General features: G+C 36.1%; 5 protein-coding genes across 5 annotated transcripts; 3 read left to right on the forward strand and 2 right to left on the reverse strand.

The window, feature by feature from the left end:
* Positions 1-243: 243 nt before the first annotated feature.
* On the reverse strand, positions 244-4,370 carry PHYBLDRAFT_145553 (hypothetical protein; the record flags this gene model as incomplete). The annotated part of the gene is made up of 4 exons (XM_018431475.1): positions 244-647; positions 942-1,300; positions 1,400-1,677; positions 2,460-4,370. The coding sequence occupies 4 exons, from the start codon at positions 4,368-4,370 to the stop codon at positions 244-246; spliced, it is 2,952 nt and encodes a 983-aa protein (XP_018291186.1).
* Positions 4,371-4,891: 521 nt separating this feature from the next.
* PHYBLDRAFT_168500 (hypothetical protein) lies at positions 4,892-5,736 on the forward strand (the record flags this gene model as incomplete). The annotated part of the gene is made up of 3 exons (XM_018435885.1): positions 4,892-4,994; positions 5,066-5,206; positions 5,621-5,736. The coding sequence occupies 3 exons, from the start codon at positions 4,892-4,894 to the stop codon at positions 5,734-5,736; spliced, it is 360 nt and encodes a 119-aa protein (XP_018291187.1).
* Positions 5,737-7,238: 1,502 nt separating this feature from the next.
* On the forward strand, positions 7,239-8,537 carry PHYBLDRAFT_145554 (cyclin; the record flags this gene model as incomplete). The annotated part of the gene is made up of 5 exons (XM_018431476.1): positions 7,239-7,270; positions 7,346-7,452; positions 7,558-7,642; positions 7,824-7,948; positions 8,086-8,537. 5 exons carry the CDS (start codon positions 7,239-7,241, stop codon positions 8,535-8,537), a joined length of 801 nt encoding a protein of 266 aa, XP_018291188.1.
* A 940-nt stretch (positions 8,538-9,477) lies between these two features.
* On the forward strand, positions 9,478-11,544 carry PHYBLDRAFT_181443 (hypothetical protein). Its single transcript, XM_018438470.1, has 5 exons — positions 9,478-9,667; positions 9,769-10,135; positions 10,299-10,440; positions 10,511-11,160; positions 11,244-11,544. The coding sequence occupies exons 1-5, from the start codon at positions 9,552-9,554 to the stop codon at positions 11,502-11,504; spliced, it is 1,536 nt and encodes a 511-aa protein (XP_018291189.1). The 5' UTR covers positions 9,478-9,551; the 3' UTR covers positions 11,505-11,544.
* Positions 11,545-12,220: 676 nt separating this feature from the next.
* Positions 12,221-14,177, reverse strand: PHYBLDRAFT_124915 (hypothetical protein). The gene is made up of 4 exons (XM_018429017.1): positions 14,156-14,177; positions 14,015-14,065; positions 13,774-13,927; positions 12,221-13,692 (listed from the first exon to the last, which is right to left on the reverse strand). Exons 1-4 carry the CDS (start codon positions 14,168-14,170, stop codon positions 12,665-12,667), a joined length of 1,248 nt encoding a protein of 415 aa, XP_018291190.1. The 5' UTR covers positions 14,171-14,177; the 3' UTR covers positions 12,221-12,664.
* Between the last annotated feature and the right edge of the window lie 467 nt (positions 14,178-14,644).

A 14,644-nucleotide genomic window follows, 5' to 3' on the forward strand; every position in this document is an offset into this window, starting at 1 on the left:
TTTTTCTGTCCTCACCTTCCCAAAAAAGAAAAGAGAAAATGGTGTGCTACAAAAACCAAATGAACAAGGTAATGAACTCTCTCATGATTTATAGTACAGTCAAAGCTCGATATTGTGATATTCGATATAGTGGTAATCGCGATATAGTGATAATTTTTTGGAAAATTTGGGCCCGTGCCTGCTTATTATCACTATTTTTCGATATAGTGATAGTGATAAAATTTCTGTCTACCATCTAGATCACTATATCGAGCTTTGACTGTAGTCCTTTTTTCGGATCCGTCCAGTACGACATGATAGTGAAGCCCAGATCAAATTTTCATTATCTGTTGGTTGCTCGTATTCAAGGATCACTGCTTCAGAGTTTTCGCTAGTATTGTCGCATGAGTCTTGGTTGGCCAAAGGAGGGATAACAGGACTGCGGATTTCTATGATTTGGACAAGAGATTTGGTATCGAAAGGATCGTTTGTTGACAGAGTTTGACAGTTGCTTAAGTGCAGGTGGTTGAGGTGGCTGTAAGACATGTCAATTGTGAGACAGCCGGTTCCTTCAGATATGGGTCCTGTTATGCTTGAATTGCAAAGGCCCAGACTTTGAATGTTTCCAAATTTGATGGATATGTAGTTGAGTGCGTAAATACTAACTTCTGTGTCAAGAAACGATATAACAGAAATAGCAAAAGATAAGTCTGGTTCGTCATTATATCTATAGCAATCAATATTTGTATGCTCAAACCTGATCTTTTATAAGGCTTTACAGTCAGAGAATATCTTGCCCAGGTTAATTGAGATTTGACCGGAAATATTTAAAAGTACCAAGGACACTAGATGACCAGTGTCTATGTCTATATAATATGGGTGACTCGGCTTCAGATAACACGGTATAGCCAACGTTTTTAATGTAGATGGTAAAAATTTGACATGTTTGGTTAAAATTCTACTGTATTGGTCCTTCTTGAAAGTGTTGTAGATAACTTGTTTGTAAATTACATTGTAGATTGGGATATTACAAATAGAGTATGATGCCAAAATACGGTCTTCTGGACTGTGCATAACATGGTAATCAGTTATTGATGCTCTCTCCAAATCGTAAAATTTCAATGAGGTGTAAAATAGGCTTTTCTGCATACACATGAAATCTTTGATATCTTCACTGTTCGAATTCAAGTCCAGGATGAGTGTTCGGATATTTGGGTATTTCTGGGAAAAATAATGCACCCAACATCCCCGAAAGTTTCTACAGGAAAGCTTGAGTATAGTTAGATTTTTTGTCTTGCCAGTATCCATCGAATTCATGTTTCTGATGTAAAAAATCGTAGAATTTTCCTCTTATAAAAAAGTATTCCAAGAGTGGTAGGGACTTTGACATGCGTTCAAAAATGTCATGTTTGGCCTATACGAGCTTTTGAAGGGTATAACAATCTCCAAATGCCTCAAGAAAGATAACGAGGAAAGAGATCCAAGAAGTAATTTAAACAAGAAAGGATTACAATGCTCCATAGCAATAGCCACAGCCTTTAAAAGATCCCAGCTAGATAATCTTTCGCAGCCATAAATATGTGGGTATGTAATCGGAATACGGTGTATGTTCGGAAACATAACTTGGAGAGAGTCTCGGTCATGCGCTTCAATTTTCAGGCGCTTGTCCGAAATAAGACGCTTGACCTCTTTGCTATTCTTTTGGTAGATTAATTTTTCAGTTGATTGTTTGTCGATTTAGCAAATGCCATTCCGAGTTATCGTGATCTCTGTCTATGCTGCGTCTTGAAAAATGTGTTTCCATTGTCTGCAGGCTCCCGAACATACACTTTTTCATCGAAAGAAAGAAAATCAGCAATACCAGAAGGGATTTTATGAGATAAATCTAATGACATTGTAGACGACGAAAAAGTTATTTTGTTCGCTAGCAATAGAACCTTCAAGTCTTTGGTGTGAGGTTAAAGGTTATTGTATGTAACAGGGTGTCTACACATAGAATACTGGAACAAAAGATACCAATGAAAACGAATTCCAATAACTTATTTTTCGGATAAACGACTTTTTTTTGTTTTTTTTTTTGCCTTGGTGAATCCAGCCTTTTCTTCCCTTTCCCTTTCTCTACATAAATAGACACAAGGTTAAACAGTAATAATATTAATTTAGAGCTCTTTAAGTTTGAGGTGCATTGACCTGTTCAAAAGAAGAACCATTAAGTTAGAACGATTATTTCAAATTAGCTTATATCGATGCTATTTCAGTTATTTTCAACAACACAACGAATAAATGATACATAAAGACTATCAGAGAAGAAGTTTCAAAAAACTAAAAAAAACAATTTGCATAAAATATTTCTGTAAGACCACAAAGGATGAAAAGACACAGTGCAAAATTAAAGTACTTTATATTCAAGCTACAAATGTAGTTCGGGAATATTTTTTGTGTGTACACATCAAGCTTGTACCAATTTCATATTGATCCACCCCTTTAAACCGAAGTTCTGCATATCCACGATGAAGATCTTTCTTCCATTCGTCTTCTAAGGTTCTCCTACGGAAGTTTACTTCGGGTATTGGATAATGCGGTAAAGGCTGTTTGGCATATTGTCGAGTAAAGAAATATCTGACACTTTCGGATTGACTCGGTGTTTCAGCATCCCTTCTTTCCTGGAAATTACGATAATAATCCCTGGCATATCTGGATTCATCTTCATCCAAAACTCGTTTTTTATTTTCTGCCTTGTCTAGGCCCTGAAACTCCAGATAATCATGGAACCAGGTAAATTCATCGTCCTCTTTTGGTTTATAGCCATCGGGTATTAATACGTCAGTATCGTTGTTGTTGTTGTTGTTGTTGTTGGTAGTGGTAGTAGTGGTATTGTGGTGTGCTTCCAGGGTGAGCTTTGGTTGGATAGCAGGTTTACGAAATGCTATGATGTGCATGTAAAACGGTCTACCATCGTTGCTGTTCGATGAGAAGATTTCGTTGCCGGTATAGTGAAAGTATTCAAGATGAAGGTGAGACATGTCAATTGGTAAGATTCCGGTTTCTAGAGATATTTTTCCGATTATGGCTGTGTAGAAAATACATAGGGTTTTAAGATTTCTGCACCGCTGGGATATATATTCGAGTATGCTGGGACTAGTTTCGACTCTGTGAAGCGAAATGGCTGACATGTCGTGCGTCGTAATCTTCTTGAGACCTTTCTGAGTGACTTTGACACCTACGCGATAAAACGTGGCATTTCTTAGGGATCTACAGTTATCAAACAAGGTGTCCAGGTTAACTGAGAATCGTCCTGAGAGAAACAAGTTGACTAGATTCGGACAGACAGAAAAGTATAAAGGTATAAATGGTGGACCATCATGATCAACCTCATAAAAGATATGTAGCTCTTCGATTGTCTTTGGGGCGATATCGATGCAGGCTTGAAAAACCACTTTGGTAAAGCAGTTTTGTCGAGATTTTGGAAGCCATAGTTTGTAGGATAGGCGCTTGATTGGCATGTTAAAGCAAGAAAGCATCTTCCAAAAGAAGGTCTGTGAATCTCTTGTGTCGTTCATATTATACACGGATAGCTCCTCCAGATTAGCGAATGAGTTGGGGATAGAAGATATGCGATTGAGTGTTATGTCATGGAGTTCCTTTCTCAGATGGCTTGTGTGTGCTCCCAATACGAGTCTGCGGATGTTTGGATATTTTCGAGCCAAATAACAAACCCACTGTTTATCAAAGTCGAGAACACGGATTTCAATTGAGGTGATATTGTTTGCAGGTCTTGCGCGCTCCATAACAAACATGGCGTAAGGGCTGACATCAGATATGGACCCTTTAACAGAAATAGACTTGAGAAGTGGTAGGTTTGTTTTGATAGCTTCGAGAATGTTATGATTTATGAAGTGTGTCCTTGGAAAAGGCACATCGATATGTAATTTCGTCAAGTAAGGTAAAGAGGAAAAAATCTCAAAGCTTCGGCTTGGCGGAGAGATTGTGTAATCACTCAATTGAATATTTATGGTTTTTAAGAAATTCAAGTCACCCCAGTCTGCATCTTTTACGAGTGACCATTGATTAAGATTCTTGTATGCGACAGTAATAGAACTTGTGTTGGGAAATTCACGTCGAATGGCGTCCCAACACAAATCGCCTATGTATTGTTGCCGAGATAGGATAATTTGCTTGCCATGTCTTCCGTTCTTGCTGTATATTGATTCCTTGTTTTGTTTTTCTTTGATCGAGCGAATGACATTTTCATTTACATTGATTATGTTCCATGATGCCACTTGAAAAGGCTTACTCCATTGTTTACAGATATACGAGCATGTAATCTTATCTTTGGTAGAAAGGTAAGTTGCAATAATTGAAATGATCTCAATCGGAAGATCTAATGGCATACTGGTATGAATAATTGCTTTTTGTGTGTGTGTGTGTGTGCGTGTGTTTTTGCTTCAAGGTGATATATGCATGTATGTAAAAGTAAAATGAAATTCTATCAAAATATATCCATCTTGTTTTTTGGAATGATCCAACCAAATGTTTAAACCCAGGATCTTGAAAACCAAAAAGGTGTATAACAATCGGATCTTTTCTTTTACAGTTTTTTTCTTTCTTCTATACAAGATACATGTCAGAGTAAATGCCAGTATATATATATTAGTTAGTTAGTAGGGATAGCATTAATAGTGCAAGATGACCAATTTTTTTTTACCTAATGATTAATTTCTTCTTTTGAGGACAAAAGGATATACTATGGGAATTCACTTGAATATTTTCCCAGTCCTGTACAGCAGCACCCCAATATATCACTAGAATATTACTATTAGAAAAGGTTACAATTATTTGTAAGTATAAATACGTATTGAAGTTGAAAAGGTGGTCTTTATGTCCACTGTACCATTTTGTGTGTATATATACAATGGATAGTTTCAGGGCATGTTTGTCATTAAACTTGAAACATGTGCTGTATCTAGAGCAGGATAGATATTGTGGGATTTATTCAATGTGGAATGAGCCTACAAGTTAAATTTTCTTTCAAGAGCCACTTATTCTGTCATGTATGGTGTGTTAGTATTATTATTATTTTTGAAAGTTAATCAGTCGGTAGACTTTCTTTCATTGTCTTATACATCTCTTGTAATCTTCTGTCAAAGTAAGAACAAAACAAAAAATCTACAGCGAGTTATTACAGACAGTTTCAGAAAACTCTGGAAAAGCGATTTTGCCAATAGAGGTATCACATTAAAATATTGAATAATTCATCTTGAGGGTTTCATTGATTTTATATTACCCAAACTAAAGGTAGTCCACAGGAATAATAGCTTAAACAAACAAAAGGCCATATAGATAAAAATGATCGCTGTATAGCCTTGATGTTAACAATAACAGATGGACCGAAAGCTATCTTGAGAAGCTGTCAAAACAAACCTTAATTGATATTACGGTTACTAAATAACATGTCCAGATGTTGTTTATTATTGCAGCTTGCCTTAGGCGGCTATCTCTATTGGTTTGTTTTGAGGAATTATCTAAACAAATTACCAGACCTTTGATTAGTATTAGTATCTCTATTATCAAAACGTATTTGTCGAATCTGATGCTATCGGAAGATATTCATTTTTTTTTGAAACACTCTATATTGATGTAGAGCTTTCTAAGCACGGTCCACATTCTCTGTTACACGATATAGCAAGATCCAAAACCTCAAAACTCAAAACCCCAAATTTCCAAAAAAAAACAGTGTACTTGAATAAGGCCAAGTAGATACTCAAAGGAGCCTATTAGAGTCTATTGTACTACCTTTAAACAGCTGTGAGACTTTACTATTATTTCAAGTTGTTTGTTGAAGATGTTTGAATGACTTTATATCGATAATATATCGTTTGAGCGACTGGTTTTTATTTATTTTTATTTTCTCACATAAAGATTACCAATATGATGTGATTATGCCAAGTTATGGCTATGTAATGAATATTTATATATTTCAACTTCTTTGTTAAGATGTATACCATTTGAATTTACTTTTTGTTTTTGATTTTGATTCTTAAAGATCCTCGTTTAGTTGGTTAGCCTTTAGTATAATTAGCGGAAATGAATTGACCCCAAAAGAAGACCGTCAATTGTATAAAGATGTGTATTTGTGCTGCTAGTTTGGTCGAGTAGGGGAAAGGAAGGGAGGAAGAAGGATATCAAACTTTAACAAATAAATAAATAAATAAATAAATAAAGGGGTGAGAATACATATAATCAAGAAATCCCCTAATACAAAAAAGACCTTGTTTTGTTTTCTTATTATTATTTTTTTAAATATTTCAACAGGTTAGAGGTTTAAGCTTGTTCTCCTTTGTCGATGACTGACATCATCCAAGGTAAGAATTAAGGCATTGTCATTCTTTGGTACAGTGGCTGTTTTTATTATATACATATTCTCCAAATCTTTATACTGTATACCCAGTAATTGAAATGTCAAATAGATTTCAAAATCAATTGGTCACAAATGCTGTATAGATTTGAAACCCTGTGTATTCTGCATGGGATTGACAAGTAAATTCATATGTATGTTTATGTAAAATACTTACTTTAGTATAGGCTTATGGTTAACAATGGATTTCATATTCAAATATAATGTAAATGTAAATGTATTTTGTTTTTTTTTTTTGGAACGGAGGTTCTCTTTAAGTGGTGAATTAAGCATGAGCGTGTGTGTATGTGTGTGTGTGTGTTACTTGACTCCACCACTTGTTAATTTGTATATATATTTTTTGACGTCTGTTTAGTGAAGAGGTAAAAGAAGAATAATAGAAGGAGAAGGAGAAGGAGGATGTTGCTTGTTACTAATAGTCAACATTGTCTACATAGGTTTATTATAATGATCTTGATATGTATTTGTTTGTGAATATCATTTTTTTTGGCTACAGGAAAAGATCCACTTCTGCTGAATACTTGGCTTAGTTCTTTAAAGACTATTGCTTAAAAGAATATGATATCCATATCCACGTTCATGTTCACATTCACAGCAATACAAATCATGAATTATTTCATGTTTATAACTCCAATGATTTGATCATAAGTCCGATTCAAACGCGTACAACATCGCTTTCTTTCTTTTTCTTTTTTTCTCTTTATCTCCTTCTTCTCCTTCTTCTTCTTCTTCTATCTCAATAGCTTGATATTCATACATCACCTCTTTATTGCTCTCTATTACCCTATCTCCACCTATTTCTTTTGGTCTCTTTTATTTTATTTTTGCACAAACTTTAACCATCATGGCTGCCAATTACTGGGCTTCATCACAACAGTATGTTCATTACCTTTTATCATCCTTTTCTTTAAATAAAAAGGTCATTGGCAATTATATTAACCAAGTTATTAGAAACCATTGGCTTCTCGATCGTTGGAATCTAGCCAAGAGTAGCGAAGAGGATCGAAAATATCTTTCAGAAAAAGACTATGTGAAGATTAAGATTTGGTTTAATCATCGTAAGCACATTACTTTTTATTTTACTTTTTATTTTTTACAAAGATGGACTTGTACAATACAATAGTAATAATAATACTTTTTTTATATATATAAACCTTTCTTAGTCATCCAAAAACTAGCCAAACGTCTTCAACTAAGACAGCAAGTAGTTGCTACTGCCTTTGTTTATTTTAAACGATTTTATACAAAGTAAGTTGAACTTCTTTTTCTTTCCTTTTATGCTTTAGTTTTTTCTTTTCTTTCTTTAAATATATATACATGCATATTTATATGTATGTATGCATGTATAAAATAAAGTCAATGTTTCAATAAATGTCGTCCTTTTTTTTGATTTTTAAAGAATAAAGTGATTTGTAAAATATATATATAGAAATAGCTTGCGTTCGACAGATCCTACCCTTGTGCTGGTCACTTGTGTATATCTTGCCACCAAGATTGAAGAGTGTCCTATACATATCAAAATGGTCACTCAAGAAGCCAAGCATATATTTCAAGGTAAAATATCATATGATACACATTCGATCTTTCTTTAGAATCCATATTATCATTATTATCTGTAAGTAGTTGCTACTAACAACACGTAACATATATATATATATATATATTCAAATATATCAATATATCTCTTGTAGCTGATTTTGGTGGATTTCCTTATGATAGTGCCAAAGTAGCCGAATTTGAGTTCTATCTTTTGGAAGAACTAGAATTCTACCTTATCGTCTGGCACCCTTACAGATCCCTGACCTTGATTTGCAATGATCTCGGAATGCGCGAATCCGGTCTACAGTATGCCTGGTTTCTCGTCAATGACTCTTACCGGACCGATGTCTGTTTACTCTACCCACCTCACATGATCGCCTTGGCGGCCATCTATCTTACCGTCGTACTCAACCACGCTGACTTTGCACCCGGATCATTAGGGGATCGGACAGATATGCGGCAATGGTTTGCGGATCTCAATGTGGACATTGAGGCAGTGATTGAGATCAGTCAGGAAATATTGTCGATTACTGAAGTCTGGTCAGATTGGAAGGAAGAGAAGATGCCTATGCTTTGGAAAGAACTCAAGCTTCCCAGGCAATGAATGAAAATGAAGAAAGATAGAGAAGAAGAAGAAGAAGTGTGTAACATAGGCAACAAATGTACAAGGTTGTATATTCAATGATCATAGAAAGAGAGGCAAAGATGCAGAAAGGTCGAGAGAGTAGAGAGAGTAGTTGTGCATGAGCATGAGCATGAGCATGAGCATGAGCATGAGCATGTACTTGTGTGCCTTGCATCTATTTATGTCTATTCTCTTTTCTTCCTTTCTTTTTTTTTTAAAAAAAAATAATAATAATAATTATTAATAACTTCAATAAAATTGAGCTGCTGGCCCAGCTTTACTATTTATTTATATAAAATAAAGAGAGGTGGGATATATGAAAAGTACTTTATAAAAAAAATTATCAAGGGAGGGCTGTATTGATCGATTAGTTTTAGAATAATTTTTAACCTACATATTATTACCACTATACATTATTTATAATATATATATATAAAGCTTACTTTCCGGTCTTTGCCGACCAATTAAAATTGGAAATAAAATATGAAAAAAAAAGTATTTTTTCTGTATTTATAATATCCAAATATACAATAATTCTGTGCAAGTCCTAGGATTGGTATGTAAAACTGCGCAATATTGTTCAAAGCTTTAATTGTCAGCATTCCTGCCAGCGTGTCCGTAAAACGTTCCCCTTTTATAAACGGGTCACTAATGATGGATAAGCGGATCTACAATAGATACCCGATCTCTGGCCTACCTATTGGCTAAAAGTATTTTTTATTGACTAGCCTTGACTCACTTTTAATAATATAATACAATATAAAACCTATTCATATTCCATATTCCATATACAAAAGTTAAAGTGAATAATATGCCTTGCTGAGAATTCATAGTATTTATATTCCATTCTCCACAAATCTTTTCTTTTTCTTTTCTTTCCTTTTCTTTTCTTTGCTTTGCTTTGCTTTGCTTTGCTTACTTCTTTTGCTGCGATTAAAATCAAAACCCAACCAGAAAATCTTTTTTTTTTTTTTTTTTTTTACTTTTTACAGAATGTCGACCGCAACAAAAACATACTGCAACGTACCAGAATTGCCCTGGGTTGTCCAGAAGTTCGGTGGAACCAGCATTGGAAAGTTCCTTGACACAATTGCCACACAGGTAGTCAAGTAAGTTGAAAAACACACGTATATCTTTTTTTTGGTTTTTAAAAACACATACTAGATATATGTATATTAAAGTTAACAATAATAATAATAGTAATAAATAGGGAGTATGTGAAGCAAAATCGATTGGTTGTTGTCTGCTCTGCTCGCAGTGGTGAGAGCAAGCAGACTGGCACCACAAACAGATTGATCCGTGCTGCAAACGATGCCCTTCGTCCTGGATCGCAGGAATACCTGACGATCATCAAAGAAATCCTTGACGACCATCTCAAGGTAGCAGACGATATGATCACCAGCCCTGACATCCGCCGCAACCTGAAGAGTGACATTGAGCACGATTGCTCAAAGCTGAAATCCTTTTTGGAGGCAGCCCAGATCATCAACGAGATCTCGCCACGCTCCCGCGATATCATCATCGGTGTTGGAGAGAAGCTTGCTTGTCGAATTGTAGCTGCTGTTCTCCAGGACAGAGTAAATATTTATTTATTTATTTAATATTTTGACTGAAATTCGGTTCAATTAATTGGCTTGGGTTGCTTTCTTTAGATTAGATTAAATTAAATTTTAATTAGCAAAAAAAAATTGATTGGCTGTAATAGAAAGATATTGATTACTAAAAGTATCTTTAATATAGGGTGTGGAATCAATGTTTGTTTCACTCGAGAACATCATTGACAAGGAATTTGAGGTTCTTGATCAGACCTTCTACGACTATTTGGCCAAGCGGATGGCCGAGGCCGTGCATAAGTGCGGAAACAAGGTCCCGGTTGTAACTGGTAAGCAAATCAATTACTTTTAGATGTCTATAATTGTCTTACTGATAATAATCTCTTAAAAAACAAACAGGTTTCTTTGGCATTGTCCCTGGCAGCTTGTTAAATACCATTGGTCGTGGTTACACCGATCTGACTGCCGCTCTGACTGCAGTTGGTTTGAGCGCTGAAGAGCTTCAGATTTGGAAGGAGGTCGATGGTATCTTCACTGCTGACCCCCGTAAGGTCAAGTCTGCTCGCCTCTTGCCCATTATCACTCCCGAGGAGGCATCCGAACTGACCTACTATGGATCAGAAGTGATCCACCCCTTCACCATGGAGCAGGTCATTCGGTCTCACATTCCTATCCGGATCAAGAATGTTGAGAACCCTCGTGGTCAAGGCACCATCATCTTCCCTACCGACACCATCAACAAGGACGGCACCTCGACCCCCCCTCACTCGCCCAAGGTTCTGGCCGAGAATGGCTATTCCCTTGACCTGTCCCGCAAGTACCCCACCGCAATCACCATCAAAGACAACGTGATCGTACTCAACGTGCACTCCAACCGCAAGAGTGTGAGCCACGGCTTCTTTGCCCAGATCTTCAGCACCCTCGATCGATATGGCATCGTGGTCGATCTCATTGCCACGTCCGAGGTTCATGTGTCCATGGCATTGGGTACCGACAGTGAGGACAAGGATCTTGAACGTGTGATTGCAGATCTTCGACGTGTTGGACAGGTAAAGAAAAGCATATATTTTTTTTATAATTAATATGTAAATGAAGAGCTTAATATTAATACTTTTATTTTATTTTATGATAGGTTGACATCTTGAAGAATATGGCTATTCTCTCGCTTGTTGGCAAGCAAATGAAGAACATGGTTGGTATCTCTGGCATGATGTTCACCACCTTGGCTTCCGCCGGGGTCAACATTGAGATGATCTCTCAGGGTGCATCAGAGATCAATATCTCGTGTGTCATTGCAGAGTCAAGTGCCATCACAGCACTTAATGTGATCCATGACCAGTTGTTGAGCAAACGCAGCAAGATCATCCTTCCCAGCCTACGATCAGCTTTTTAATTTAATTTAATTTAATTAAAAGAAATTGTTTTTTTTTATTGTTGTTGTTGTTATTGCTGTTCTATTATTTATTCTTCTTTACTTTACTTTACTTTTACCTTTATCTTACTCTTTTTACTTGCCAACTACCATAACTTTTCTTCTACTTCTACTTCTTTATATTATCTGCCTACAACTCACAACCCCCCTCTTTCTTCTCTTTAGTTTTATTTTTGGGGGTCCTTTATTCTTGTATGGAATGAACTTGGTTTTTTTTTTTGTTTTTTGTTTCGTTTTTTGGAAACACTTTTCATTTGCTGTAGCTGTAGTCATACTTCCCCCCTATTTTTTTTTTTGGTATAAAGAATTTCCCACTTTTGGGCACCCCGACTTTTTTTTTCTTTCTTTCTTTTTACAGACAAGTCATCAATAATTATTGCTTAAACATTTTTTATAGGAAAAACTCTTTCGAATAACTCTTGTTTAAAAGATTCTAGAAAAAAAAAAAAAAAGGAGAGAGAGAGTCACCATAGCAACAGGTACATCTCAATGTTCCTAAAATGGATATTCGTGTAACATAAAAGACTATTTTTTGTTCGACTTTCTTTCTATATATAGATATAGGTATATCGGACAATTAATGTATTTTATGGTCGGAGTTTGTGTTGAGGTAAAAACCAAACAAAAAAAAAAGCAGAGTGAAGATATGATATGACTTGGAACCTTCTAGTAATTTTGGGTATTGAATTTATTACAAATCAAAGCAATTTACATATAATCTTGGGTGTAACAATGTATATGATGCGATATGACAGAATATGACATGACATGAGTAGAATACATTTTTCTTTCCTCTCTACTGATCTGATCTATCAAATCTGCCAGGTCAATCAATACTGAAAGAAAGAGAAATAGAATATTTTTCAGAATATAAAGAAATGGCTTGTGAATTACATATGCATATTGTCGGTTGTGTGAGTTGTACAGAGATTCTTTTACGTCTTTCAATTCTTCCCACATCTTTCTTCCTTTCTTATGATACATACATTTTGTATAGATCTTTGGTTCATTTCATAGGATATTATTATTTTGTAAATGTGCAATTGCTTTTTATTATTAAATTTACAAAAAAAAAAAGGAAATAAGGTAGAATTCATTTGGGATCATTCAAATGAATCATTTTACTTGAAGATTTTACCATCCTGGAAACCTTCGACTTCCCAGGCCATGTACTTGTAGATCTCGTCCTTCTTCTGGTCATACTGCGAAGGCTCGATCTTTGTGAACGTGTAGGACTCGAAATCGGCGGCGTCGTAAACCTCTTCAGGAATGGTCTGACCACGGATAAGGAAGTAACCCGAAATGGTGTTGTCGTTGTTCTTGCCGCAGACAATCAAAGAACCGAAAGCATACTTGCGTGCACGTTCGAGGCGGGCAAAGAATCCACCGATGAGGTTGCAGGACATAAAGACCAGAGTCAGCTCGTCATTGTACTTGTAGTCCACGCGCCAGAGCGAGTAACCCTGAGGATCGTGGTGTTCCCAGAACCACTTCATGGCCACGTCGGTCTTGTTGTTTGAGTACATGCGCTTCCACTCATCCATCACAAATTTCGAGGGAGGCAAGAGATCAAGAGCAGACTTGACCTTGGGGGCAGGCTTTGGAGTATCATCATCATCATCTGCTGCTGCTTCTGTTGGTTTCTTTTCGGCCTTTTTCTTTTCGGGCTTGGCCTCTTTTTTTTCAGGCTTGGCATCCTTTTTGGCATCCTTCTTGGCAGGAGGAGTGTACTTGAGAGGAGTCTCGCACAGGGCGATGTCGCCCAGGTGGGTCTTGAAGTTCTTTTGGCCGGTCAGGGTTCTAAAGTAACGTGTCACGTTCTTGTACTCGTCGCGGAGAGGCTTGTCGAGAAGCAAGGTGAACAGGGGGACCAGCGCACAGGCGACACAGATGTCAGCATAGGTGATTTCCTCGCCAACCAGATAAGTCTTGGTCAAGAGAATCTTGTCGAGCGCTCCGAGGGTGCGCTTGACCTTTTCTTGGGCAGCATCGACATTGGGCTTCAGGTAAGGGCGCAGACCGCGCAAAGGCAAAAGCCATTCGCTGGCTGGGCCGTGGATTTCGTTCTCAGCGAACAAGGCATATTGGATGATCAAGGCCTTGTCGACTGCGGTAAAGCCCAACAGACGCGAGTGTTCCTGAGAAGCAGCTTTTTGTTTTTTTTTTTTTTTTGAGAATCCCAAAATTATCAATACCTTATTTCTCAATATATATTTATTTAAAAACTCACCATAGTAAGCAATAGCAGAGGACTCGAACAGGTTGACTTCGGGGCTCTCAAAGACTGGGACCTTTCCCATGGGATGCTTGGCATAGAACTCGGCATCTCTTTCGGTTTGAAGGTTGATGTGCTGGACATCGAATGTGGTACCAGTAAAGGCAGCCTAAAAAAAACATCAATGGTTTGTTAACTTGTTTGTTGAACCATTGTTTTCTTTGGTGCATATAGGTAGAAATCAAAATCAACTTACTGTAATCAGAGCCTTTGCCACACGAGGGTTGTTGGGGTAAGATTTGATGACCTACAAAAGAAAAGAAAAATTTAATATTTTAGCTTTGGGTGTTTAATAAACACACTGCATTTTTGTTGTTCTTTAGTTTTTGCTACTTACACCAAGAGAGCGCATAATGTATATATATATATATATATATATATATATTTTTGATAATTAAAATAAAAAAGAATCAAAAAAAAAGAAAATATCAAATCAAGTAATATTTAAATATTTTTTTTAAAAAAAAAAAAAAAAAAAAAAGACTCGCGCCAGCCACTTTGTACACTCTAAACTATTCTTTTTTGAGATGATGAAATCGGAAGATATATATATATGTATATTATTGGACGTCTTGTATATGCTTTGATTTTGTGCCTCTTTGATAGAGAAATAGATAGATAGATATTTTATTTTATATTTTATAATACATACATACATACATATTATAATTATTATTTTTATTTTTATTTCTGTAATGCAAGAAATTGAAATCCCTGCCCAATAATGAAACATTTATGAATAATTAGCATGAACTATATAATACAAAAAAAAAGAAGTGTGGAGAAAAGGGTCTTAAAGGAGGAGAGGGTGTTTCAAAAAAAAAAA

Source organism: Phycomyces blakesleeanus, assembly GCF_001638985.1.
Source record: "Phycomyces blakesleeanus NRRL 1555(-) unplaced genomic scaffold PHYBLscaffold_11, whole genome shotgun sequence".
In the NCBI taxonomy this organism is placed as follows: Eukaryota; Fungi; Mucoromycota; class Mucoromycetes; order Mucorales; family Phycomycetaceae; genus Phycomyces; species Phycomyces blakesleeanus.

Bases quoted from the DNA above. Each gene is read 5' to 3' on its own strand.
- PHYBLDRAFT_181443 (XM_018438470.1), top strand. From the start codon at position 9,552: ATGTCGACCGCAACAAAAACATACTGCAACGTACCAGAATTGCCCTGG. The intron at 9,668-9,768 runs GTAAGTTGAAAA...AGTAATAAATAG, and splicing joins ATTGCCACACAGGTAGTCAA to GGAGTATGTGAAGCAAAATC. The intron at 10,441-10,510 runs GTAAGCAAATCA...AAAAACAAACAG, and splicing joins CAAGGTCCCGGTTGTAACTG to GTTTCTTTGGCATTGTCCCT.
- PHYBLDRAFT_124915 (XM_018429017.1), bottom strand. The intron at 13,928-14,014 runs GTAAGTTGATTT...TGTTTTTTTTAG, and splicing joins TGGCAAAGGCTCTGATTACA to GCTGCCTTTACTGGTACCAC. The intron at 13,693-13,773 runs GTGAGTTTTTAA...AAAAACAAAAAG, and splicing joins CTCTGCTATTGCTTACTATG to CTGCTTCTCAGGAACACTCG.